Source organism: Erithacus rubecula (genome assembly GCF_903797595.1).
Source record: "Erithacus rubecula genome assembly, chromosome: 11".
In the NCBI taxonomy this organism is placed as follows: Eukaryota; Metazoa; Chordata; class Aves; order Passeriformes; family Muscicapidae; genus Erithacus; species Erithacus rubecula.
This window is the reverse complement of record NC_136663.1, coordinates 7413286-7440356: the sequence shown is the minus strand read 5'-3', so window position 1 is coordinate 7440356 and position 27071 is coordinate 7413286. Positions and strand designations below refer to the sequence as shown.

Sequence of the window (27071 nt, the reverse complement as noted above, 5' to 3'; positions counted from 1 at the left end):
TCCCAAAAGTCTGCTATTACACTGCTGTCAAGATATATTTTGATTAAAGGTGTTTTGAGGAAATGGATTTTCTTGCTTTGGATTTTCTTCTGAATATACATAGAATACTTTTTTCTCTGTCAGATAAGATGATCTGTTCACACTCCATGCCCATTTTCAGAAGTCTGTGTAACTTAGTACTCCATACAGTCAGCCAATAATTCTTTCAGTCATGTAACTGGGCAATAGTCAAACTGAATTTGCCTTATCAAAGGTTAGCATGAAGGAAGAAACAGCCTCTCACAGCAATTTTAAACATTGCTCTAAGAACTAAAATAGTGAATCAGATGAAGCACCCTGATGTGTACACAGTGCCATGCAATTTGTACCTCCCTTTTAAATATCACTGCAGTAAAGAAATAAAACTACTGAAAATCATGCACTATTCGTGCAACATCCTGTTCCCTCTTACTGTATCTACAGCTGTGTAAAATACCTGATAATAAATCATGTTGTAACTTCCCAAAAGACCTATAACCAGATTACATTATTTTGTGAAAACACACCCTCTAGGCAGTAAGGCCTGGGAAATCACGAGGCAATAACCCTTCCTTTCACAAAGTTAAAAATCCTGCTCACACAGAGCTCAAGTTGCTCTTACTTTACATACTATTTTGCCAGGATGCCCACCAAAAATAACTTGGAAAAATCCCTGATCAGAATTTAAAAAAAACACCTATTTTCTCTATTTATCTGCAAACACAGCAAGCAAGGTAAGCTGGTCTCATTCACTGCTAACATACTGCCTCATGCCAGTTTCTCATGCCAAACATACTGGTCTTGTAACATCAACAAAATCAGAAAGGAAAAAAGGAGCTGAACAGGCAAGTTAAACTTTCTGCCACAGCATTCTCAAAGGCTGCTATGGCATGTGCAGTTCCTGTTACCAGCAAAGGATTTGAACAGAGATTCAGGTAAATTATTTAATTTAAAAAGAGTCCAATGTGCAACAATGAAAGAAATGGCTTTCTTATCCTCCCCTACAATCCAAATCACATTATTTATAAAGTATAATCCATTTTGGACTTCATACAGTAATACAAACCTAAGACCTTGTAACAGCTGCTCTTTCATGAGTGTCTTCAATAGAATGCCAAGATTCACTTTTTTTTCCTAAAGGGTTATTAGTCCAATACACAAAGAGAACCTACAAGAAAGCCAGGGAGGGTCTGTTTACAAGCTCATGTAGTGATATGACAAAGGGGAATGACTTTAAACTGAGAGATGGCAGATTTGGATTAGATAAAAAAAAGAAATTCTTCCTTGTGAGGGTGCAGAGGCCCTGGCACAGGTACCCAGAGAAGCTGTGGCTGCTCCATTCCTGGAAGTGTTCAAGGCCAGATTGGACAGGGTTTATCTGCTTGTCTCAATGTGCTTAACCAACCAAATGCCTGTAATACATCCCTTGTCCACTTTATTTTAGGATGCTCCCTGTCAGACACACAGATCATCAATAACTTTTGCTCAGATGCTTTCTGGAAGAAAAGAGACTCTACAATAAATGTGTCTTCAGCTCCAATGAAGGAAAAAACTAAGTTAACATTCAGATTCTAAAAAGTAAGCCTCAATCCAAAAGGCAGGGCTAGTTTCTCCCAAATTACCTTTCAAGGCCAGTCAATACACTTTTATTTTTTTTTCTTTGAAAAATAAAAGCTTTATGTAAAATCCAAGCAATTGAAGAGACATTGAGGCTTGACAGTGTCTGTAGTCCAAAATGCATGGTCTTTTGCCACATGTTCCCAAAGCAGCCCATTCTCTAACATGGAAATGAAGATGCCTTTGAAATTCCAACTACACAGTTCTAATTTCAGAACTAAAAGTTTTCCTCTGTGGGCTCCAGCATTTAGTTTTCTTTATCTGCAGTATCATCTTCCTGTCAGGCATGCACAATAGGAGAACAGATTTTTAGGCAAGATTTTTAAGGCTAAAGGGTGACTTCAGACACCCATCAGGAGAAAACTATAGGGCATCACATTTTATAAAATAAGAATTGAGAGCTCAAAAAATCACAAGCTACTTTTTCAGAAGACTTCTCAAACTACTGAGCATGGAAAGTGCTACAATTCTGCAAATAATCAATCACAGAAATAGCAACTACTAGACAGGCCACACTAAGAAATACAGAACCAATGCAAAAAATGAAACATTTAACACACAAATCCTTTACATACCTCAAATGACCACAGCATCTCAGAAAAAGAGCCCCCCCCAAGTGCATCCTGCATTGGTTAAGTAGGTTTATAGCAGATTTTCAGTATCAAAAAAAGCATTCAAATCTGTGACAGGCTATGAACTTTCCCTTAAGACTAGAAAGCAGCTCAAATTTTGTAGATAGCAATTTTACCATAAAAAAATGACATTTGTCAAGTCCATGACAAGAAAAATACAGAGCAATCATACATTCCTTCACGTACTGGCATACTATATACACGATTATCTTAAAATGAAATGCTGTTTACCCTCTTCTTTGAAGAATCATTTATAAAAGTATTTTACATAAGCATGAAGGGCTCCTGTTCTGGACTATTCATACAGCCATTATTGAAAAACCTTGTTTTCAATATTTGGATTTGTTCTAGTAGGCAATAGCCATTTATGCCAATCAGCTCCTGCACTGTGAGTCTAATTCGTATTTTCTTTCGGCACGGAAAAATCCCAACAAACCCTTTCCAAAAGCATCTTCCCCCAAAATCACCATTAAATAATAAACCTTAAGGATTTTCCAAAATGTGTGCCAAAATTATACTGACAATTGCTGACAGTGGCTGCTCAACAAATTTCACAGGAAGAGAATTTCGTTCACAGCTGGAACTGTCTAGCTCTTCCTTTTACCATTCTCTGAGAAATCCTGCTCTGTAAAACATTACAGTTTTGAGTCTACTGCATCCACCCAAGAGCATTTTTGCTTGTAATTCCATTTCAAACATGATTTCTGATTTAAATGTCAGTTTAATGCCCTGCTTTCAGATGTGTACAGACCTGTCTATCCTTAAAGCTTGCTAAATCTTAAGCTTCCTTTCCATTTTGTTGCAATTCTCTTTCCAAACTGAAATGTAAATATGTACAAAAATGTGCACAGCCCAACAAAGTAGCACAAAAATGTGCAAAGGAGTAACAAAATGCAACAATAGATGACAGCATGTATTTTGGGGAATAAACCATACAAAACCTCTCCCTCTACTAAAACATTTCAGGATAAAAACAGTTTGCCTTTTGTCTACATCATTATCTCTCCTTCCCATTTACATTAAATTTCTCCTTTCCCAGACTTAATTTTACCCAAAATAAACAATGAAAAAAATTCCTCTTAAGTCACTGCATGTGGGAGGCCAAGGAATTGCAGGGGTTTGTTTCTTAAATCACAGTGTAGCTCTCAGTTCTACTTTCTATCTTTTCTACCATGGTATGTACTAATGCTAAGTAGTTTTCTCAACAGCAGAGGAAAAGAGGTTTGTATTAAAAAAAAAATGTCTAGCTGCAAATATGTCACCTGTGCTTTGCAAGAAGATATGACCTTGCATTTACAGAGACACTTTGTCACATCTGTTTTGCTGCACTTCTTATCTGCTTGTTTAACAAACAGATTTTGTGCTAGAAATTGAAGGATTCTTTTGAGAGGTAAAGTTTGTCCTGGTGACATAATTACAAAAAACAGTCATAACTACTGAGCACATCACATTACAGTCAAGAAAAAGAAAGAGCAGATAGTCAGTGAAAGTCACAAGTCATTGACTCTTAATGAAATTTAAACACACTGTTATATTTTTCTTTTATAAGTTCTGTCTCTCCATCCCAGAGGAAAACAAGTGTCAGTTTCAATGAAGTCAGGCACCCATTTAAAATTAGAAAAACAAATACCAATTATATTCAAAGCACATGTTGAATGTTACTAAATGCAGCACATATTTACTTGCCTTCGATTACAAATTTTACCTTCCACTGAAAGTACAGAAACAATCTCTTAGCAATAAACAGAGCCTTTCACCCATCCTACCAGATACTCCCTATTGACCAGAACACACATAGTTTTTGCTCATTGTCAACAAAATTCTATTCTTCTCCCTCAGTTATACAGAAACCATAAACAGACAGAAGTTATTAAGGGACTCCATTTGTGCAGGGGATCATACCATCAATTAAATAGTCCTATTATTGAGTGAACTTTGACACCACAAAAATTTGCTGCTTAAAAAGATCATGAATAGGAAAGAAAAGAGGATGGGACAAGATACAGGTCAAATATCCAAGTTTCACATCAAGCCAGCACATCAGACAACACTGATCCTCTCACTTTCAGAACAGTCTTTGAAAGAATCAGTGTCAGGACTGGTTTGATTGTTTTTTGGTATTCAATTCTTAGAGTTTAATTTTGATAAGGTAAGACTTATGAATTACACACAGGACACAAGGGATGTCTCCATTTGGAGCAGACAGCTGGCAGAAGACAGGGCCAGGTTCTGCACGCTTTGGAACACACTGTGCTGCAAATGTATCAGCCCTCAGCAGCCACAGAATACAAAGAGAAAATAAGGTTAAAAGACCCAAAACACATGGGTCCAGCAGATCAAAGAATATCTCTAGCAAGAAAAGGGCCACATTTTCTCCTGTGCTAAGTTACAGGAGAGGAGTCCTTGACCTTTGGGCTGTTCCAACACACACCTTGCTGATCCCTCAGTGATAATTCAGAAGGTATTTCAGGGACAGTCTGAACCCAGGAACCCTTATGAGCAAATATGCATTTATTTTTCTAGCATAAAATAACATAAGCAGTTAGTTTTAGCCAGAAAGGGGAAGAGGCTTCATTAACAAATAAGAGGAGGGAAATTGTACCCCAGAATAGCAAGATGATTTCAGAAACTACATTGTCAGTCGCTGGAATAGTTTAAAGTACTTTTGGCATTCAGAAAGTAGAGGGAAATGGGAGGGGAGTAACTGCATTCAGTAAAATGATTAAGTGAAAATAACACACACTTGTCAGTGCAACCAATGAGACAAATGCTGATCACCTTGTTCAGAATGCCAGTAACTGCAAGGTATTACAAAATACCATCTGTCCTCTCAGAACATCTTAACAGTAACCAGCATCTGAAAGGAAAAAAAAACCCATCTCAGACATACAATCCTCCAGCGCTAATCTATTTGAGGACATTCCCTTATTAGTAGAAATTTTTCATTAGAACACATGTAGAAGATGAAGAACACTCCTACAGATACTGTGCTGGCTGTGGAAGGTGTGAGGTGTGACAGGCACTACCTACACAGAACAGCCAAAAGCATTCCCTGCCATCACCTCTCAGTGCAGCCTATGGAAAACTTCTGGACTTGATAAACTCCTGACATCCCTCCCAATCTGAACCTTCTTATAACCACAAAATAAATAAAATAGTCTGGTAGCTAAGTTTTACAGTTAATCTATAGATTTTACCTTTGATTTACAGTTAAATAAGAAAACTGCATTTGCCCAAATACCCAGCTCTCCACAGCATTAAAGCTGTTGTGCACTACAGCACTCAGGTCCTTAAACTGCTAAGATACTCTGCACAACACTTGTCTTGAATTGTTATTTATAAAAGAGGGGCCAGGCAGGCAGCTCTAAGGTTTTCTCCATGTAGTATTCTTTGTACTTTGCTCAGCTGATCAAAAGGCTCAGACTCCTCAGCAATAGGAAATCCTGAGACCCTGCTCCAATTGACATGACTAATAATTTAAAATCATGCAGCTAAAAATCACACACACAAGGGTATTCTATCACCATTTTCAGAGGCCTCCTTGCCAGACAACAGAAGGTGTCAGCAGGTTGTGTTAATGGCACTGCAACAGCTCCTGCACTCCATGAGCACCCTCAGAGAGCAGCACAGCCCAAACGCTGCCCTAAACCCACCACAGGAGAAGCACAACACCAAGTCCCGGGTGTCACAGATGTCACTGCACTCTCGTTTTGTGCTGCTACTGCACAAACTCGACCACGGGAAACAGCACTTTGCACACAGATTTGCTATGAGGTCTAACCCATCATGTCTGGAAAGGCAAATAAAACATATCATGCTTTTCCTGAATATTAATGATGATTCCTATCAACTGTTGTTTATCCGGCTGCTTTTTTCAAGCAGAGTTGGCTGTGCCTGTGGTGTTATGCAACCCTCCAAATCCACATGCCTACTGATCTTTGAGATCTCAAGGTAACAGAGCAGGAACCCAAACATCTCTCCTGCCCAAAGCTTGTCTCTGTCACAGCATTTTACTCAAAGCCATGAATTGTAAATTTATTTGGCTTTATATTTTTTCTTTACTAAAACTTAAGTACTTTCAACTATTAACTACATACTATAATATCCCATTAACTAGAAAGTTAATGTCACGAATTTCTTAGACATAAAAAAATCACTAAAAAACATCTAACACCTCAGTTAAAAAACAGTTACAGACTTGTAAGATGATAATAAGGATGGAGGAAGTCTTACATTCTTAGCATATCTCCTCAGAGCACTGTTCTTGCCTTTCTATCCCTTTCTGTAGCCCTACAGGCATGCACAGTTCTTCAGAGCAAAGTCACCACTTTCAAAACTTAGCTAAAATAGTCTGAATTCCATACCAGGTCCTCTCATTATTTTAAGTTTACCTGCTTCATTCTTCATCCCTCTTAACAATGCAAGTTCTTAAAAGCATACACACTCATGAGCACCCAGTATATGAAATACTGTTCTCTTAAGCAAACAAGAAGTTGCAAAACAATTCATTGGTTTCATATAGAGTACTTAACAACTACCTAAAAGCACCTTTAGCAAAGTGCCAGTCCCTCCCCCTTTCCCAATCTCTTACTACTTTTCCAGCATTTCTGCACACCAACGTTTTTCTTTTGTATTACTACAACATCCCACTTGTATCACTCCCACACATTCCAGCCCTCCTGTATGGATGAGGACCCTTTTTTAAAGCCCGTTGCCACATCAAGCACAGGTACAAACCCACGCTCCAAAGGCATCCAAACCCACACATTCCTCTCAGACACAGATTCTGGCACCTTTTGATTCAAATATTTCTGTCACCCCACTCTTCCCACTCATTCTGGTTATTTTGTCAGCATCCTTGCCCATGTTTTTAGACCTCTGACGTTCTTTCAGAACCTAAACATCACAGCCATGCAAAGAAGAAAACATGGTGGGATCTGTGTAAAATCAGCAATTACACATAGGGATGAGTTGTCTGAGTGTCTTTAGGAAGAAACATGCAGTGTGATACCTATCTTAGGCCATTTTTCATCTTTATGAGCTGTGAAGCAACAAAGCCAATAACATCTGTCTACAGGACAAAAACTCACAAAACATGTATCATTACAATAATTTTTTCCTCATCAGTACCATATTTAGATGTTTGCCAAGAGTCTTGACCTTTTATTATCCTGCTTTTCTACTACACTAATTCTTCTCTGTCAAAACTAGTGCAAGTTTTAAACAGTCTTTTTCCACCAGTTCCTTTAAGAAGCACTAAAACCTCCTAGCACCAAGTTTATTGCTCATCCTGTTACACTAATCTTTTACTTTCTATTAAGAGCAAACAGATTTCTGGAAAGCTGGTCAGTGTACTACTTGTACACTTGTACAGTGAAAAAAGCAACCATGTTTGATACATTAACTGCTAGCACTGATACAGTCCTAATCTAAACTCTACAGAAGGCAGTATAACACTGCTTCAAAAACCACACATACAAACCTCAAGCCACCTTTAAGTGGAAAAAATGATAGCTATGTTACACCAAACAAGTTGTTTTTTTCCTAAAAAACGTATGTACAACTGTAACAGAACAGAAGAGTGCAGTCAGAGCTCAAACAGAGCAATTAATTTCCAGGTCAGTAACTCTTGGTGTCAGACCAAACTCCTGAGCACTGTCAAGCTGGCACTGAGACCATCACCACAAGCTCTCTGCCTCAGCCACAGAACTGGGAAAATCTATGGGCCATGGGAAACGAGGTCAGGCAAGAATAGCAGGAAAAAAGAAAACACAAAAATTTTTATCTTTTCTTTGCAAAAAGCGATGCAACAAATTAAACAAATCATTAGTGAGACAGAAGCTTTAACAACTAAAATCTGAAAACCTAACTAAGGTAAGGTCTTGCACTAACCTGGACAACATCCGTGATGCAAAGTAACTCCAGTGAACGGCAGTTATTTTACAAATACATAATTTAGAAATAATTTCTCCCTTAGAGAAAATGCAAGTAGGATAACGTTGGTCGGGCAGGAAGCCGGCCAATACTTAAAACAGTGAAACTCGATGTACTTCCCTGCTAGAGCAGCACAGACGTGACAGCCACGGCCGGCCGGGTTCCCCTGCTCGCTCTAACCCAGCACAGCGAGCGGGGACAGGCACCCTCATGCCGCCTTTCCAAGCGGCTTCCCCCGACAAAAGCATTTCACGGATGTTTTCCTTCCATTTCTTCCACTTTCAAATCCACAGCACGCAGCGGCTGCAAAGCGCTCAGGTGCGGGGAAATATTTGAGAGAGACGCACGTCGGGTGAAAAAGCCTTAAAGCATTTCGCAACGGGAAGGAGGAAGAATCTCTGAAGTGTCGGTCCAGGGAAAAAGGCACCGTCATTTCTCCGGGAAGTTTGGGGAGCTTTTCCCAACGGGGGCCACACGAAAGGGAGCGCGCTGTCCTCTGTGCTAAGGGGGTTTCAAGGAAAAAAAACAAAACAAAAAACCCAAAAAAACCCCAACACAAAAAAAAACAACCAAAAGCCAGAAAAACGAGATGCCCCAAACCCTCGGATTCGGGTTAAAAATATAATTTCAAAACCCGTCCATAACGATCCAAGCGCAGCCTGCGGGTCTCCCCAGTCCCCGCGGGGACTCTCCGCCCTCCCGGCCCCGGCCCTGCTCCCCCGCGGCCGGGCAGCGCCGGCGGGACGGGGCCGAGCCGAGAGCCCGCCCGGCCCGGGGCTGCGGGGAGGCACCTACCAGCTGCTGCCGGACCCAGCGCAGCATCCCCGGCGGCGCGGGTCGCGGCCCCGCGGCGGGGCTCCCTCGGCAGTGCCGCGCCCTCCCTCCGCCGTCACCGCCGCCGCCTCAGGCGAGCCGCCCGCCGCGGCTGCTCCCCATGGCGCGGGGCCCACGCCGAGTCAGGAGCGGCACAGTCCCGCCGGCGCCCCGAGCCGCGGCTGCCGCCGCCATCACAGCACGGCCGCTGACACTCGGCGGCGGCGGCCGCCCCGGGAAGTGACGTGGCGGGGCGGGGAGAGGGCCCGGGGTGAGCGGCGGAGCCGTGAGGGGGAGTCGCCGTGACCTGCCCCGGGCCCGGCTGCCCCGTCCGGCCGCTCCGCCGCCCTGCGGTGCGGCTTGTGGGGCACAAGAGCCGTGCGAGCGCCCCAGAGACCCTCGGGCAAAACTCCAGCTGCTCACACGGCTCCGGCCGCAGCCCGGCAGCGCTGAGTGCCCTCAGCCGGGGCTTCAGCCTGTCAGGGCCCCGTTCTACCCCAGGGAAGCTGCTTCGCAACTTGACTGTTTTGTTTGCAGAAAGTGCAGAGCGTACACGTGTTGGAATAAAGACTTTGAAAAGAGAGCAGATAATCAGTGGTTTGAAGTTAAAGCCCGGTGTGTGGGTCTCCCAAAGCAGGGAACAGGCGCTGGGGGATCTGCCTGCTGCTGGCAGCATTGTCACTGCTGCTGTTTGTTAAAATCGGGTGTACAAACGTGCTGATGTCAGGCAGTGATTTCTCTGAAATCTTCCACTGGAAGGAATCTTCCCATTGGGCGCGTTCCTGTGTCGCCTGCTGCGGGTGACCCTGCCTGGCTGGAGCTCGGCTGGGTGACCCCAGGGGTCCCTCCCTACCGTGACAAATCTGAAAACAGCTGCTGCTTCTGGAAACAAAACAGCGCTCAGCGCCTAACATTGGACACACCTATACAAGTCTGCAGCTTCTGCGCCTGTGGGACTAAGAACTAAAGCAGATTATTTTAAGCAGTAAAGACCTGAGCATTTGCTACCAAATACAGTTGTCACTGAAGTCTATTTTGACACTGAATTAAAAAGAAGTGTTTTTGTGAGTGAAGAGCGCTGTTCTTGCCACTCCCATTTGTTCTCAGGGAATTAGGATTTTTTGCAATGAATCATAATCGTATCTACTATTGTTTTTAGTGTTCATAGAGAAATTTAGAATGTAATTCAGGATTTAAGATGGATGATCTAATGTCTGAGCAAGGGAATCTTGTGGTGAATGCTGATGGTTTAAGCATCTGCATTTAATTAGAAAAATAGCGTTTAACAGCAGGGAATAAGACTATTTTTATCAGACACTTAGGAAAGCTAATGTTAGCAAAACTCGGTATTAAATGCTAGGCATTATTTCAAAACATTTAAATACATCAAAGCTGAGTTTCAAACAGCTTGCACTACCCTATTCATCTAATGTGAAGTCGAAAATAACAGTGATTTCATAGCTGTGGCACGGTGCCTGGAGAGTGGCCTTAAGCCAGAAGCTGAACTGATACACTCAATATTCGTGCTCCTCTTTTATCATCAGATGTAGAACAGGGTCCTGACCACTACACACTAAAATTCATATGCCATTACTCTGAAGTGCAAGAATATTTGTCTCTCTGTCCCTGCCAAATTCCACTATGAGTTGCACTTTCTGCAAGCCTCTGTTTCCATGGCTTGCAGTTGTGTTACATAAAGCTGCTTGGCGCTGTCTGTTCCACATTTGCTGTAATGATACTGTTTCACCAGACAAAACTTGGAAACAATTTGCAAGTGATTTGAACCTGCAGTTTGTATTTTTCACTCTAAGATGTTTGTATTTTAGTGGATGAAAGTATATTGATAGGATGGATAGGATTTAGTTTGCTCTGTGCAGCAAAGGCTCCAACTTCAGCTTTCCAAATATACAGAAAAATTTCACTAAAAAACAGCCTTTCCTAGCATCCTGCCTAGTAAAACTTTGCACCTTTTAAATTGCTCAAAAGCCCACACTAGACACTTATGAAATTTCATCTCACCCTTGAGAGATAAATAGTTTTCAGAAGAGAAAATTGAAGCGGAGCAGCCAAGCCAGATATTGATTAGCCAGTAACACTCCAGCACTTCTTAAATCAGAGGTCAACTGTATGAAGAATTAAGATTCCCACATCAGAGACCTCACTTTAAAATAGTGCCCTAGAGTCTCACCTGAATTCACAGAGCAGGCTTATACAGAAAAAAAAAGCAACTGCCAAAAAAAAGTGACCTTCCCAAGATTAGGTTTAACCCATTGCCTAGTCTCTCTTGATTAGACTACAAACTTTCCACTTGTGTTTCTGTAAGAGTAATGATTTCAGATGTTTGTTTAAAAAATCAAGACACAAATCCTGTCTGATAAAGAAATATTTACATAAACATAAAAACACACACTTAAATGTTCGGTCCAGCAAGTTTTATTTATGTGTGCATGAGTAATTCTTATATAATCAATGGTGCTACTTTTAGGTTGATAAAATTAAACATTGGTAACCAGAGAATCATTGCCTGAACACGTAACCATCAAATTGTCACTGGGGCTGCTGATGCTGCTCCCTGAGCTTTTTCTGTGCAAGACACTCACACATTTCCATTAGTTTTGAATGGTGCTTTGGAGCCCTTTTCCAGCAGGAGCTGCTGAGATGCTGTCAGGCTGTGTGGCCACATCCAGTGCATGATGACAGGAGATGGAAGTGTAGCACTGATGCTAGAGGGTGAGCTGCCTGCAGCATTCCTGCCTTGGAAAACTGAAGTGCTTGGCAGCTGAGTCCTTTCAGCTGCCCCATCCCAGGCTCTCAGGGGGCTGCTGCAATGCAGGCAAGGCAGGTGCTAGCAAAAGGGGTGATCTCATCTGGTGCACTGACTTTGGAGCAGCCCAGGGCGTGTGTTGCATCTAGAGAACACCTTTGTCCTTTGGGACAGAAAAACAGCAAAACCAAAGAGGTGCACAGTAGGGATGTAGGTTCAGAGTAGGAATGTAGGTTTGTGTAGCAAAACTCATTCATGCTCCTTACAATATCATTTTCCTGATGGAAAATTCCTCTCAGTCATTACTTCGGTTTTAATGAAATATTTTGTAATTTCTCTAAATGAGTATTTTAATCTATGCATTATTTACTTGCTCATTATGATGCTAATTAGAAATGTACACTATAAAATGCCTGTTTTGTTTCTTATCCATAGAGAGAAAGGGCTGCCTGAGAGACAGAGGATTTCTTCAAGGCATCTTTATTCCTCAAGCATTCACTTACTGACTGAAGCATCAATTATATTGAGATAACCAGTGGCTGATTTTCAGTCACAAGGCTTTTCATTTAAGGACACACATGTATTCTTACCTGGAGCAACCAGTCTTCAGGAAAAAAGTAAGAGTTCAAAATGGAATGGAACTTTTTAAAGGGAAACCTTGCATGCAGTTTGTCACTCCTTTTTTGTGCCCTGAAAGAAATAAGATCAGACTAAATGACAGGATGAACAAAGTGACATTTCCAAGACACATACTGGATCTCCACAATAATGCAGTATTTTTATTTTATCTTACCCTTTCCCTCAGTTGTTAAAACCTGGATCTCACCTCACCTCTCCACTGTTTTTTTCTTTTCACTTGAGAGTTTTGTTGAGAGTGTTCAACTTCTACCCAACACATTAAACTCAAGAGAGGTGGATCCCCAGTGCCAGGTGAGGGGCTCCATGTGACACACAGAAGGTCAAACCTGTCAGTCCCCTGTGGGCACAGAGAACTTTGCACTGCACCACACTTCACCAAAAACACTCTGCACTTACCTCATCCCTGGCTGGGGGAATGGCCTGCCCTGCTAAATGCAAGTCAAGAGAGTTTACACTCTGCTACTCAGTTTGCAAGGCCCCAGGATAACAGGAACATGTGGAAAGCATTAAAATTCATCTTCCCTTTCTGCCTCACTGTTAACTTATAATTACGTGTTGCCTGTAGGTCGTAATGTTCAGCTCGTGGCTTTCTCTAAAGCTGTTTTGTTTTCTTTTTCCCTGGGGAAGAACTCCAAGATTAGAAGAAATCTGAAATCCTGAAAAGCTATCCCTTATCTTCATGAAGGACCAGGATGAAGTATAAAATGCTTGTTCATGCTCTTTTTAAAATACTTTTTTTGGGGGCTTTTTTGTTTTTTTTGTTTATTTGGGGTTTTTTTTGGGGTTTTTTTGGTTTTTTTTTTTTGCTTTTAAGGGAAGAGATACATTTTTTTTTTTTTACTCCTGGCTCAAAGTTTGGAACATCTCCAATGGCCCTGTCTTGATGGAAAGTGGAGGACTCATAATCTTGCAAAACAATGCTTCTGTTAGAAAATGTGTTCAGGTAAGTCAATTAATTTCTAGTATATCCTTGACAGTGACATAATTTTGCAATTCTGTATTATGAACAAGGATAACCTTATAAAATGTGAATTTTTCTCCAGACTCTTTATTTAATTCTTTATAAAAATACACTTTTCCACTAATTCATTCTTATCCCCATCTTTTTATAACAATTTTCTTTCCTAATTTATAAGCCCTAGTGATTATTGACATTCATATGTCACCTCATGGTTAACCTTTGTAAAAAATTGCTCGGCAGAAAGGATGCATCTCAATAAAAAACTCATCATATTCTACAGGGATTTTTTTTTTCTGCTTTTTAGCACTTCAGTTAAGACCACTGAGTGGATAAAGAAAGATTGAATTCTGGAGAATAAACACAGGGCCTGGTATCTCTTGGCACCAGTCACCTGGGACATTACCGTGACAACTGTAATAAAACAGTTACACACCAAGGGATGTTACCTTGGAAAGGAGTTTGAGATCTTTGTGGGAAAGGAACATGGGGATTCTGTTCATGCTTGTACATTCTTTCTTGGTTTAATAGCTTGCTTCAAAATAGTGTAACATCTACTATATGGAATATTCTCCAGGTAGTGGGAAGTTGAATTTCAAGCACCCTCCTGTAGAACTTCAGTCTTAGAGGGCAAACTGCTGGATTGGGTAGAGGTTTTCTGAGAGCACCTTCTGGTTCAGACTTTACAAGTCACATTAATCTCTCTGGGATTTTGGCATGAAGTAAGCTTGTCATGACTAACATATTTTTTTGTGTCCAGGATTCAATTTTTTGGTATTTGAGTTAGCTTATATAATGCCAGCTAACATGTTCCTATACTGCACTCAAATTATGAAGCGGATATTTTTGAAGGTGTTCCTGGCTGTGCTGTTGGCTGGATTGTAGCCAGCTTGAATGCTGAAAACATAACCTGGATGCTTGTGAATCTTACCTGCCCCAGCAGCAAAGAGCTGTGATTATACAGGTTCCTTTTCAAGGGCCTTCCTTTCTCTCCACTCATCTAGGGGAAAAGGGAAAGCAATTTAACAGAGCCTTGTAATTCAGTGCTTTCCATCAATTCCCCATTATTTCAGTGGCAGGATATTAGCAAGTCCCTTCCTTTCTCAAAGGTGAGAGATTGACTTTGCCCCAGCAGCTTTGTACAGGTGTCCCAAAGAGTTGCTGCCTTGCACAGGCGTGTCCACAAAGCCCAGGGCTCCAGCCTGTCTGGGTCACACCAGTGCCTCAGGAAACACAGCAGAGGCAAGACAGACACCTTGGAGAGCTGAAGAAAATTTCAGTGCCTCATCTAAAACTGATACAGCCTCCTTGGGTGACAAAGGACAAAACAGAAGAGCTCTGCCAATGCTGGCCATGAACACAGGTTTCACATACATCTGTGGGTAGGAGAGGGTCTCACAGATGAAGACAAAATCACTTTCATTTGCTCAGCACTGGAGATGCTGTTCATTAGTGCAGCTGTAAAAGCAATTTTTGCTATCAGAGATGCATTTTATACAGCAAAAGGGTTTTACAAAAGCATCTACCCAACAGAATAAGCTGGCAAAAACACTTCTTCCTTCCAACGCAGTGTTTACAATGAAGTTTTTGGCTCTTCAGAAATTGTAAATTAATCACTTCTCCAGCTGGTGTATAGGATGGGGCCTGCCTTTCCACCAGCTTTCCTTTCAACAGTACCCTTCCCACCCAAACCCAGTGTGTTCACGTGTGCTAATAACAGCCTGTGTGTCTCTGGGCTGATCCCCACCAGGAATGCCAGGCTGGCTCCCAGGTGCTGTCACCTCCCTCCCTGTCCCCACACGGGCTGGGCTGTGCCCTCAGTCAGGCTTCCCTCACACAGACAGCACTGCTGATTGCTTCACACTGATGGCTTAGATTGGCAATCACAAAAAAAGGCTTTTGGTTGGGGTTTTTCCCTCCCCTCTTTATTTCAGCATAAATATAGTAAAATGGGTTGATTTACACTGCTCTTGGGGAGTGAGACTTTCCTGGCCTTTAGGTTGGAGATTACTTTCAAGGCAAGTTATATATCATATAGGAAAAGTATATGTCAAGTCTAATGACAGGTCATGGTACCACTGATTCCACACCACCTTCACATTTCCTTTCCAGCTAAGCTTTAAGAAGTCTCATGGGTCAGAGTTTCAAAACCCTGTCGACAATTTCAGTCAAATTTCTGAAGTAGCTGCAGAATAAATAAACCCATAGGAAGTATTTAGCACTTAAGCTTTCTAAATATGAAGCTGGATACTCAAAATTTGAGAGGGTGTGTGCATATATTTATTATTTTTTTAAAATCCCCTCATGGCCTAGTATTCTGGAAGTAGGGTGCAATAATCTACCATGCAGGGATAACTGGGGACTCTGCAGACAAAAAAAAAAAAAAAGCTGAGAACATGACAGATGATGTTCCTACAGCCACATGAAGCAAACAAACATATGGTTGCTCTGTCTGAAGCTCCTTCAATCTTTTATGTCTTCAAAGCGTAGCAAAACATTGGCTGATTAACATAATTAAAGCATTTTACAAATGATTCCTAATTATTTTTACAAGTGTAAATGGAGATGCTGACGTGAAGTTTTTTGCTGTGCATGATGAATACTGAGTTCTCATTTTACTGAGTACTGTAATCAAATTTAGAACAAATGTTACATAAGTGCATAAGTAATCCTAATCCTAATCCCTTTTCTGCTGTCTCACTTTCTCCATCTAGGCCTGCTGCAGCTGTAAATCTATAAATCTCCCATATTTTGTAATTTCCTCACATATTTTTATTTTTGTTTCCCACTCTCCTGCTTACTGAAAGGAGTCATTTTTAGTTGCTAATGGTTCTGATGGAATGAAAAGTTTGATTTTTATCCTTCTGCCAGTTTTCTTACAGTACTGTTTGGTCACAGCAAATGCACAATACTGATGCTACTGCTACAAGATATTAAGCCTCACCCTGTTGAAACAAATCTAGAGGTCTTCAACTATTTTTTACTCTGTCCTTAGTTGAATATCTGTTGTTTTCAATGTTTTATTAATATCAGTAGAGGTTGGCTGAGGGTATGTCAACAATGCATAATTCAAAGTAGCCGGAAGATATCAAAGATAGCTATAAACAAACTAGTTGGTAATGAATCAGTTCTAGTGTTGGAACATTGAATTCCCTGTGAGCAACCTGACCCTGTTCCTGATTTTACCCTAGGATTTGTGCCACTGCTATAATCTGAAATTATTTCACTGGCTCTATGAAAAACAGCCAGGAGGGACAGGATCCAGTGCAGATTTAAATGCTGGACTCAGAAAAACAAGAGAGACTCTGCCAGTGATTGTGTTTTGTGATATATTTCCATGAGATGTTTTGGAATTTATTTAATAATTTCACAAAAAAGAAGTTATTATAATCCACATATTAATTAAACAATCTTGTAACAATCATATTTTTAAAATCACTTTCATTTAACTGTATTTCTTATTTGAAATATTTCTAGAAGTACACAATAGCAAAAGATAAGTATTACAGATGAGTGGTTCACACTATATAATTTATCCAGTTAATTTAATTTCTTTGTATTTGTCTACAAATTGCTTATAATTTTATGTAATTAATTCATTATGTGAATCTAATTGCTAAAATAACTCTGTGATTGTCCAGCTGAAAAAAAAACAAAACAGGCTTTTCATTGGCTTGAGTGGGAACAATGCTGGGCCACAGGGGGTTTATCCCTACTCTGTAGATCTTACTGAAGTTAGTCTTTGGGAGTACACATCTGACATAATATTCTTTCTTCTTCTTGCTTCCTAAAACAAAAATCATTCTTAAGCAGAAAAAAAATGATAATTATAAATTGGTGAATGAGACACAAATAATCTCTGTTTTATATTTTATATTTTACTGCTCATGAATCTGTTTGTTAAAATATATCTGGAAGAAACCATTAGATGATGAGCCATAGCAAGCAAAATAGTCTTCCATGTTTTTTAAGTTACTGTATTTCCTTCTCTTATTCTTATCCTCAGTTTTGCTTGTTCCACAAAAATATATTCAGATATTTCAGTGCCACTGACATCAGTTGGGGAGTAAGCAATTGTTTTCTAGAAAATAAAATGGGCAGCAGTTTCCAGTCCCACACTCCTGCCCAACACTCCTGCTGCACCAGCCAATCCTGGTCATCCAGCTGCTCCTAAAAATCAATCATAAAAGTTCAATATCCCCCAAAACATTCAGTTTTTCTGAACCTCTAGCCTAGATCTTCTTCACCAAAAAGTAATTTTTTTGCCTCTTATCCTGGCCCAAATATGAAGTGTAATACTGAGCACTACCTGTGTACTATATGAAAATAATCCTACTTCTTTAACCTGAAGATCACCCAGTTTCCTTAAGTTTTCTGATAAAATCTGTTTTTCTTTTTGTTGCTCTCATCTGGACATTATCCTGGCCACTTCTTTTCCAAATTTACAAGTACCAAACAGAGCTGGTACTTTAACTGGGGGCTTATCTGTGCTGCACGCAATGGAAAAATAATTTCAGTTATCTCACATGTATTTGTAGAACCCATTACAAGAAATGGTTGTTTTTCCCCCTGCAGCTATCACCCTTTTGACAACTGGCAAATGCATGCTCTGTAACATTTGAAACTTTTTTGGCAGGCCATAAGATCTAATGTTCATGCAATTCCTTATTCTTAAATAATTCATATTTTGTTAAATGACCATTTTTATTTTAGTGCCACCCAGACTATTTATTTACTTTACCAAGATTTTTTTTAATTTACTTTTTCTCCTGCAAAGTACCTCCCATCTTGGTATCATCTGCAAATATAATAACCCCTAATCCCAGTGCTTAATGAAAATACTGATTAGTGTTGGACCAAGAGCAGACTCTTGTAAGAACCACCATTTGATTTACACAAAGGAAAAGGATTTGACCAGCAGTAGCTCTTATTATTAACATGGAATTGAGTTATCCTTAGACAGCAGATAGATTCCAGTGCACCCAACTTGCCTGGCTGCTGTGGAGCCTTTCTTGAGCCAAACAGGATTCTGGCTTAGTCAAAGAATTCATTGCAGAGCCCAGAGATGGCTGAAAACCACTGTAACTGAACTGCATCAGCCCTTTGGAGGAATGCCATCCCAAAGTACCTGAAAGTGATACGGACAAAGTGCATTGTCCAACTTGTACATTTTTAATGATATTCTGCAAGGTAAATGCGTGTGGTGCCAGCTGAGCTTGCCCTTCTGCATTTTGCCAAAGAGATACTGCAGGTGACCCAGAAAGTACTGCAGGGAAGAGCTGAGGTTGGATCATCTACAGCACTGCCACACATCCTTATGCTCTTTTCTCCCTTCTCATTTTCTTGCAGCTCCAGCTCTGGTGCAGATGGCACCCCCAGGAGAGCAGATCCTCACTGTAAGAACACCATGAAAGCCACCCTAAAGAGATCAGTTCCTGTCTATCTGTCACACTTGGTCAGAACAGGGAGTAGTTTTCATTGTGTTTGGGGAGAAAGAACAGAGAAATTTAAAGACTTGTGGATATATTAAAAATTTATCAATGCCAGTTCAGATGGGATTCACTTATTTTTAATATATTTCTCTTTTGTGAACTTACCCATCTTCTTACTTGAATGTGTGTATCTTTGAGCTGAATAAAGAAGAGGGGATTTGCCTGTGTAAAGGCACACATAAATTAAAGAAACAAGCACCTTCTTTTGATAGAAAGGGCTGCTCCTCAAAGAGCTATCTGTAAGGAAAGATTATTAACTTTTTTATTTCAGATTTGAGGATCTGATTTCCATTCTGAGATTGAAGCACACTACTAACAGTATAATTTAGATATCAGATTTACCTGTTCCCTACTGCTGCCAGCCTGTATTTGGTTTCAGGGTTCTGATGTTAACTATTAACCTATTTAAATATTCATCAACAGCCTTCTGCCAAGGTGGATTAATTCACTATCTCGGTCGCTGTCAAGTTGTCAATTTGTCAGATATTTTTCCTTTGCCAGTGCCCTTTAGAGTGACAATAATGGAACACTTACAGTTGAGCAACAATTTTGCTGTTGGTGTCTCCTGTTATGGAAAAGCTCTCCAATACATGAGTGGGTACCTTGCTGTTGTGGCAGGTCTGAAAAATAGTCTTTTAACCAAGAAGTGAGAAGTGTATCTCAAAAGGAGTGATGAACCATCTTGTTTGATTTATGACAGTGAGGGCCTGCAACATCATTGTGAAAGTTGCCTCTGAAGCTAAAGAAACATTGTCAGTTTTTATACAAACTTCATTTTTTTATCCAGAACCGTGAATAAAAGACATTAAATTAATAATGGAAGGATTCTGGCTCTCCCCTCCACTGATGATCAGAATTAACCTCATGTCAGCCTTTGATAGAATATGGAATAATTACCTTATTTAGTGAATGTTAATTAAATATTAACTAATTATTATTAATGTAATATTTATTTAATATGACTTTATTTACATTATAATTAGTACTAGTGCCTTAAAAAAAACCACATACAAACTAGCTAGATTTCTTTTATTTACCTCATCTTTCTTGGAGACACTTTCAGAAACATTCAAGACATACTCCTGTAGCTGATGATTCATGTATTTTTCATGATGGAAATCAAGTCAGCTGCATTGAGTGCACAAAACTCCTTTTATAGCTCAAGTACTTCCAGCTTCCAAGTGAATATGGAAAACACAAATTAAATAAAACAAAAGCAAGGAAACTCTGTTGAAATGCAGAGACAAATGGATTTTTTTTTTTGTATTTTGGGGGCATTTAGGAGTGCTAGTCCTCCAGGAAGGAGTCTAGGTAAGCCAGTGGAATTACAATGGGCATGTAAATGGAATGGGAATGAGACCCTTGGGCTCCCAGACATTCCTCCCTCCCCAGGGGTTGTTTTAGGTCAGCATACCATAGTGGAAAAGGATTTTCCATCTCTTAGGCATATCTGATGTGGAGGGTGAGCAGAATACGAGTGTGACAGCAGGTCAGAGCCCAAGGGAACTTCACTGCAGCCACAAGCATCCCAGAAAAGCATCTCCAGAAAGTGGTAACCCAAATACAGCCTTTTCAGGCTCAAACTTCTCTAAATGCATCTCCCAGGACATGCACACAAAGAGGAGACTCAAGCTTTAGAGAGGGCTCTAGGCTGCAAACAGAATTTTCTCCCTAATTACACAGAGACCCTGAGTCCTGACACCCACTGACTTCCAGCAGTTTGGTTCCAAGTCTGGAGAGGGCATCAGTTTTCATTTAGTTAAATACAGTAGAAACAGAAAACCATCTAATATGTGTCTGAAAAGTGACAGTCCAGATTAATAGCTGTGTTAAAAAAGATGACCAAACACACAGAGATCTGCACAGTTCAGCTGGGCAGATATCCTACCCCATTTGCTGGAAGCATACGGTGATTGATTTCAGTGTAGTCTGCAATTCTGTTGAGCAGGTGCTGTATTAGCAAATCTATCATTAAATAAATATGACACATGTAATTCTACACAAGGGGATGCTTTCACAAGGCTTTGGACGTGTTACAAATTGGTACATGGGTAGACTGTGCTATATAAGATCAGATAGCTGAGGTTGCAGCCTCTGTTGTATACATTTCCACTCTGATAGCAATGCAGTGATGCTGCTAGGTTAAGAGAAATATGAAAAGAAAAAACTCCCTCAGGAGATCCCTATTTCCTGCAGAAAATTTTCTCTCTCTCTTTTTTTTTTAAATTTTTTTTTAACTTTCATTTTTTTTTCCAATTTTGACAATAGCTGAACAGTGGTGAACTGGAGCAAGGAAAGAAAATAAATCATGTGTGGATAGGGAGAGTCAATCATCTGCAAGATCAGTTCCAACAGATTCAGGGAATGAACCTCTTCCATCATCATCAGCTTCCAGTGATGCTCCTGCAGGCACTCAGCTACACAAACAAGGACTGGGCAAGCCAGGAGCATTCAGTTAATGCAGTGTACTTTATTTTAGCACCCAAACTGAGTTCCAGAAGAAGCTGGTATGGTCAAATAATGATTTGTGTTTGCTTGCAGTTTTTGTTCCTAATTAGTCCATAGGGCTGTGAGCTGGCTGTGCCAGCAGTGCATTTCCTCAGGGACAATTAATCCCCATCCTTCCAACTCTGCCTTATGGGAAAGGTGGTTCTAAAAAATGGTAACAACACTCGACATAGACAATGCAGAATGCATTTCTAACTCACTGCTCTTTTATTTGCTCCAGTGAGCAGATCTGCTGTGTGGAAGTGCTCTTCTGAGGTACCCCTCACACACCAAGAGGTGATTCTGGTTTCTCTCCAGGGTCCTCAATGGCCTGGTGAGTTGGGAGATTAAGATTCTATGTCTTGACATTTGCTGTCATTACATTTCCACAATTCACTTTTTAGTACTCTTTTCAAGAGCTGCTGGTGAACTGCTAAATTAATTTTAAAACATTTATTCTGTTAATGATAGTGTAGTTTCACAGGCCAGTCAAACCTATTGGTTTAAACTTCCTCTTCCTACAGGCCAGGGAATTTCACTCTGTATGTCCCATATGCAGACTTTACTTTTTGGTGAAATCAGATATTTTTAGTCCTTAATCTAAAAATTCCAAACAAACAATTATTTGCTTAATGACTTCAAATGAAAAGCAGCCTAGCCCTGCCTTATGAAGCTGTTGCAGTGTTCAATCCCATCCTTGTTAAAAATGGAGGCAAGACCCCTAATCTAATTTAAGGTATCCACTGGATTTCAGAGGCCAATACTATCACGTCTTAGTTATGTAAATATTTACAAACCACTGTCCAGTTACCACTTTACTTTGTGTTAATCCACTAAAAATGGAGTAAGCTTTCTACAGTTTTCACTGGGAGCTTTGCTCATTTTCCAGTTTGCTCCTCCAGCTGATTTGCAGACAAGCAGTGCTTTGTGGGGAATGACATGGCCAGAAGTGGAATGTATGAAGTAATTACAGATCAAAACCAGAAAGAAAGAAGCACCTGTGAAGGCCAAACTCTTTAATGCTTGGTGTGGGAAAACAGTGTTACCTGTCCTGGCAAGACTGGGGTTGGAAGATGACTCCAACAGTCATCAGGCTCACACCTGGCTAATTAATCTGGTTTTTACTGCCCAGGCCAGCTTCCCCATAGAGTTTGCTGTTAGCTGGGCCATGGAGAGCACAGAGCAGACACAGGACTCCACTTGTTTCACATCCTGCTGGGGAACCTCTCCCTGCAGCTTCCTCACACCTCTGCACAAGAACCATTGAAAGAATGTCACACCCTAAAAGCAGCCCTGTCCCACAGTCTCCTGACACTGGCAGAGGTGCAGCCTTCACCAGGGAGGGGTGATAGGTTGCTGCCACATTTTGGCAGCCCTGGATGTACCTCGGTGAATCCAGCTCCTCCCCGTGAGCTCATTAGAAACATCAGCAGCAGTTCCCAGTGGGGAGGTTTGCAGGCAGGACTGTGAGTCTGAACTTACCTTGCCATATCCAGGAGTGGGGCTCACCCATCCCAGTCTTGCTCCAATACAATCCTGAGTTTCAAAAGGGAATGGAGCAGTAAGTGGGTAATTGCCTTAGTTATATGCTCAGGTTTCTACTGTTTGCACAAATGAATCACCAACAGGCAGACTGATACGACTGGAAACCTTGGGCTACCTCTTGAGGCAGAGATAATCGTTCATCTCATGCTTAGGCAGTCAGCAAACAAACAACAGCACCTTGCACTTCATTTGTCAGCCTATAAGGCATGGGTTGTATTCATGTTTTGTCTCTACACTCATCTTACACAATGCTCTCATGCAATACGCAGTGATTTTTTTGAATTAGCAATAATTATAAGGAGAAACACACCACTGAGTAAATTATAGAGTCACTTGTCATTTCCCCAAGCAGCACACTGCTGCTCTGTGCTTCAGTTTTCATGCTCATCTGCACCTGCTACTGGGAAAAACTCAACATGACACAAATTCAAAAGATAATCAAAAGCAAACCGAACCAGTCCAGAGAAGAGTGGTCACTACTTGTACAGCACAAATATTTCCTTATTATAAACTGGAGTAATCAGCTTTATCAGCATTCTCAAGCTACAGTTTCAGATTCTCACTACAAATATCTTAACTATATTACAAGTCCTTTTTTTCCATTTAAAGCACAGTGCCAGTCATATGTATCTTTGTAAAAGCACTGATGTCTGTCTGCTTGGCCCAACAATGTCCCAAGGGCTCTCTGGGAATTTCTGAGAACTGAGAAATGCCATGGAAGGACAAACAACTCCCTGTGTGCTGCAGAGAGCATTGCTAAGTGCCATTCAGCACCTAAATAGAAGAGGATGACACAAAATTCAGGTTTGGGGGAATGCAAAACCCAAAGAGACACTGGTTGGACGTTTGCCATTCAGTGGTCCTTCTCTGAGGGCCATTCTGTGAATGGTTCCTGGCAGCCTGAAAAACTAATTGAATCTTACTGGCATCAACCAACACCTCAGAACCAAGGTGATGAATCTCTGCTTATCATCATAGACTGTATAAATGGGACTGAACATTTACTCTGGAGTGCCTGAAATAATTCAGGAGTCCCTCGCAGCCATTTTTGAATGGCTTTAAACTTCCACCCATTATGATCATAAGAAAGTGTGTTTGCTCAGCCTGTTCTTTTTTTCTGTTCCCTGAACACCATTTCCACTCAAATATGATCTCAGTTTCAAAGCCTAAGGAGATTTTGAGCCAGAGTTCCTCAAAAATCTCCATAAAGCATGTGTAAGCTACACAATATCTATAAATTTCAGTATATAGCCTCGAGCCAAATGCAGGTGATGGAAACAAGGAAATTTTTATAGGCATGAACTTATAATAATTTAAAACCTGAATACAGAACAGAAGGATGGAACAACTGAAACTCTGATTTACACCATCTTCTTTCAACACAGCCATAAGTAAGCACAGACAAAAATTATAGGAAAAGTGAGACAGGAATGAAAAGTAGTACCCTGTGCCACTTGTTGGCAGTTAGTATACTGGGAAAACGTTTAATATTCGCTAAGGAAGAGCTCACATGGGATAGCAGGGATTTCTCTTTACCAACACATATTCAGCTCACCCTATAAAATAGAAGTAAAGGATATATCCACACCTTGGCAGGATTTGTGCAAGGAAGAAGCTCTCTTAAAGATATCCGTAAGTCAGTTCTGAAAGCGGAGGTAATAGAAACACTTCTCTGTCCAGGAATATGTCTATAAAGGACTTGGCATTGTGGAATGATATCCACTCATTTTCTTCAAATAATTGATGATAATCCCTAAAGTTTCCTGCTCATCTGTTATTGCATCTTGGTGTCATTTCCAGGGCCTATGCCTGTATATTTCCTATACTGTGATGCTTCAAAATCTGTTGTATGTACACATATCAAATGCATCATATTGGATCATCAATGATGCCAGATTCCCCTCCAGTTCTACTGGAACTCAAGAGATCCAGATCCCTGTTACCAGCAATACAGAGCTACGAGCAGGCTCCAGCCTGGGACCTTTGCTCATAAGGCTCTTTATTAAATAATCACTCTGCTGAAAGGCTTTAGTAAACCCAGTCTCCTCTTACAATGGACTCTCTTACAGCCTCCCTTGCTTCTGGCCATTCCTTATTTATACCACTCAAATTACTCGGCTCATTAGTCTGCCATTACAACAGAAGTCCAGTTTAGTTTATTTACTGTTTGTTAACAGCCTTTGCTTTTACAGAATGACATACGTATTTCTGCATTTGCAAAAATCTGGAATGTAACAGGAGCAAGAGTAAAAAAATCCATCAGAGCTTTTAAAAACTGCAATCATTCACATAAACAGCCAGATGACTGCAGTCATTCAGGATAAAAATAAAATCAAAACATACAGACTTCTCTAAGCAAGTAGATAGCTCTTAAAATGACTAATCAGATAAAGGAATAAGCTAGTTAAAACAGTATTGACCAAACCATGCTGCTTTTGGAAGCTCTGATAATGAGAGAGAGCACAGAATAAAACAGAAAGATCTTCCAAGTATTCTGACTACACTGAAATGCAACAAAGCAGATTGCTTCCACTTAAGAAGGCTTCAGCTCTTACTGTTCTTCTTAAAGAGGTTGTGTCACCAGGATTTATTATTAATGTGGACATAAGCTTGACAAGACACTCAGCTTTATGTTAAGAGGCTGAGTACAGATTTAAGGTGCCAGTTTGGCATTATGCACAACTTCAAGTAGATGCTTAACTTCAAGCTCTGTTGTTCCCACTGCTGGTCCTAAAGAAATCATCAATTTAAAAGACCTATGTTGGTATGACAGCAGAAACTGGACCCTCTGAATTAGAGGCTCATGCCCTCCTTGACGTGTGGTGAATGCTGTCAGAAAGGACATGTCAACACATAGGCAATTGCTTCTTAAATCCCTGCAGGTGGCTTCAAAGGACACGTTAGAGAGCTGTGTCTAGGCAGCTGGATTTGAAAATTGTGGCTTAACAAATTATTTGAAGAAGTGAGGCCAAATTTTCCACTCTGAAATTTTTACTGTGACTATACTGGGATCAGCAACAGGCCAAGTTCAAGGTGGGGTGGGGGGGGAAGCTATCTCTAAACAACTGCAGGTAATTACAAGAATGGAGCTGGGGAAAAGAGAAGACTGTTTGCCTCATGTTAAGAAGTTTAGGCAGCCACTGCTTTGCAAACCTCCTGGCTTGGAAAATGGAGCAGGGTTCACCTAGACAGAGATGTACTCTTACACCAGAGACAGCTAAAAGCAAGAGTTAAGGTTTACCATCCTTGGCGAGTGTTTAGTTTCACATTGATGGATTGTTTCAACTTGTAAACCATGATTGTTTAATGTTGCACAGAATCTCATACCATGAGCTGATGGAAATGTTTACTCCTACCTGATAACTCCTGTTACATCTCTCTTGTTACACAAGATGTTTCTTTATGGATTCTTGTGTGTGGTAGTACATCCGATTGAATTACGTTACCAACGTGCTTTTAACAAAATGACAATGCAGCTAGGTCAGGATAAACTAAAAATAACTTCTAGAACAAGCTATTGGAAAATTAATTAGTTTTGGGTCTAATCCAGTATACACCACACTCCATGGAAAACCACTCATTGGTAAGCACAAGGCAAACCAAGCCTTTACCAGATTCTTTATCCCTGGGCAAATTATTTCGTAAATACAAGTCGAGAATAGCACCACTAAGCGAAGAACTGAGGATGAAAACTGGCTGTATCCCTAGCAGCCCATTTCAGGCATTTGTTCACCCATACTGTTTGTCAACTGAAACCAGGTTAGTTAAGCTGTTTTACACTTGTACTGTACACTGCCAGAGGCAAAACATGAGTTCAGTTTGCTGCTGTGTCCTTAGAGTCCTCTGCTGCATCATGAAGGCTCATTTCCTGTTCTGGTTAACGACAATGTCACCATGAACTGTGAACTGTCCTGGTTTTGCTACTTTGGTTTTTGACCTCAATGTTACTTAAACTAGAAAGGAGGCATTATTCAAATATATATCCAAGTAATCCAAGGAAAGAGTGTGAAGGACTTTCTAAGATTTAAAAAACTCTCAATCTTTTTAATTTTTCCTGAATATTCTCCTTCTATACTTGTGCTAAGCAGCCCCAGATCTCACAGCCATGGACTACTTGCCTCCAGTTTTAAACATTCAGGTGTCAGTTATGGCATTGGATTCAAGGACTCAGT

The 27071-nt window shown here is 40.5% G+C and overlaps 1 protein-coding gene and 1 long non-coding RNA gene across 4 annotated transcripts in view; both read right to left on the bottom strand.

The window, feature by feature from the left end:
- The window catches only part of ATP11B (ATPase phospholipid transporting 11B (putative)), a 60226-nt gene extending 50967 nt beyond the window's left edge, over positions 1–9259 (bottom strand). For all 3 annotated transcript variants that reach the window (XM_079314858.1, XM_079314857.1, XM_079314856.1), the window contains exon 1: positions 8997–9259. In XM_079314858.1, coding sequence (XP_079170984.1) covers positions 8997–9023 — 27 coding nt within the window. In that variant the 5' untranslated portion in view covers positions 9024–9259. The remainder of the gene's footprint in view (positions 1–8996) is intronic.
- Positions 9260–11810: 2551 nt separating this feature from the next.
- LOC306806304 lies at positions 11811–12671 on the bottom strand. Its single transcript, XR_013775444.1, has 3 exons — positions 12572–12671; positions 12369–12468; positions 11811–11941 (listed from the first exon to the last, which is right to left on the bottom strand). It is a non-coding gene; the product is annotated as an uncharacterized lncRNA (long non-coding RNA).
- Positions 12672–27071: the final 14400 nt, after the last annotated feature.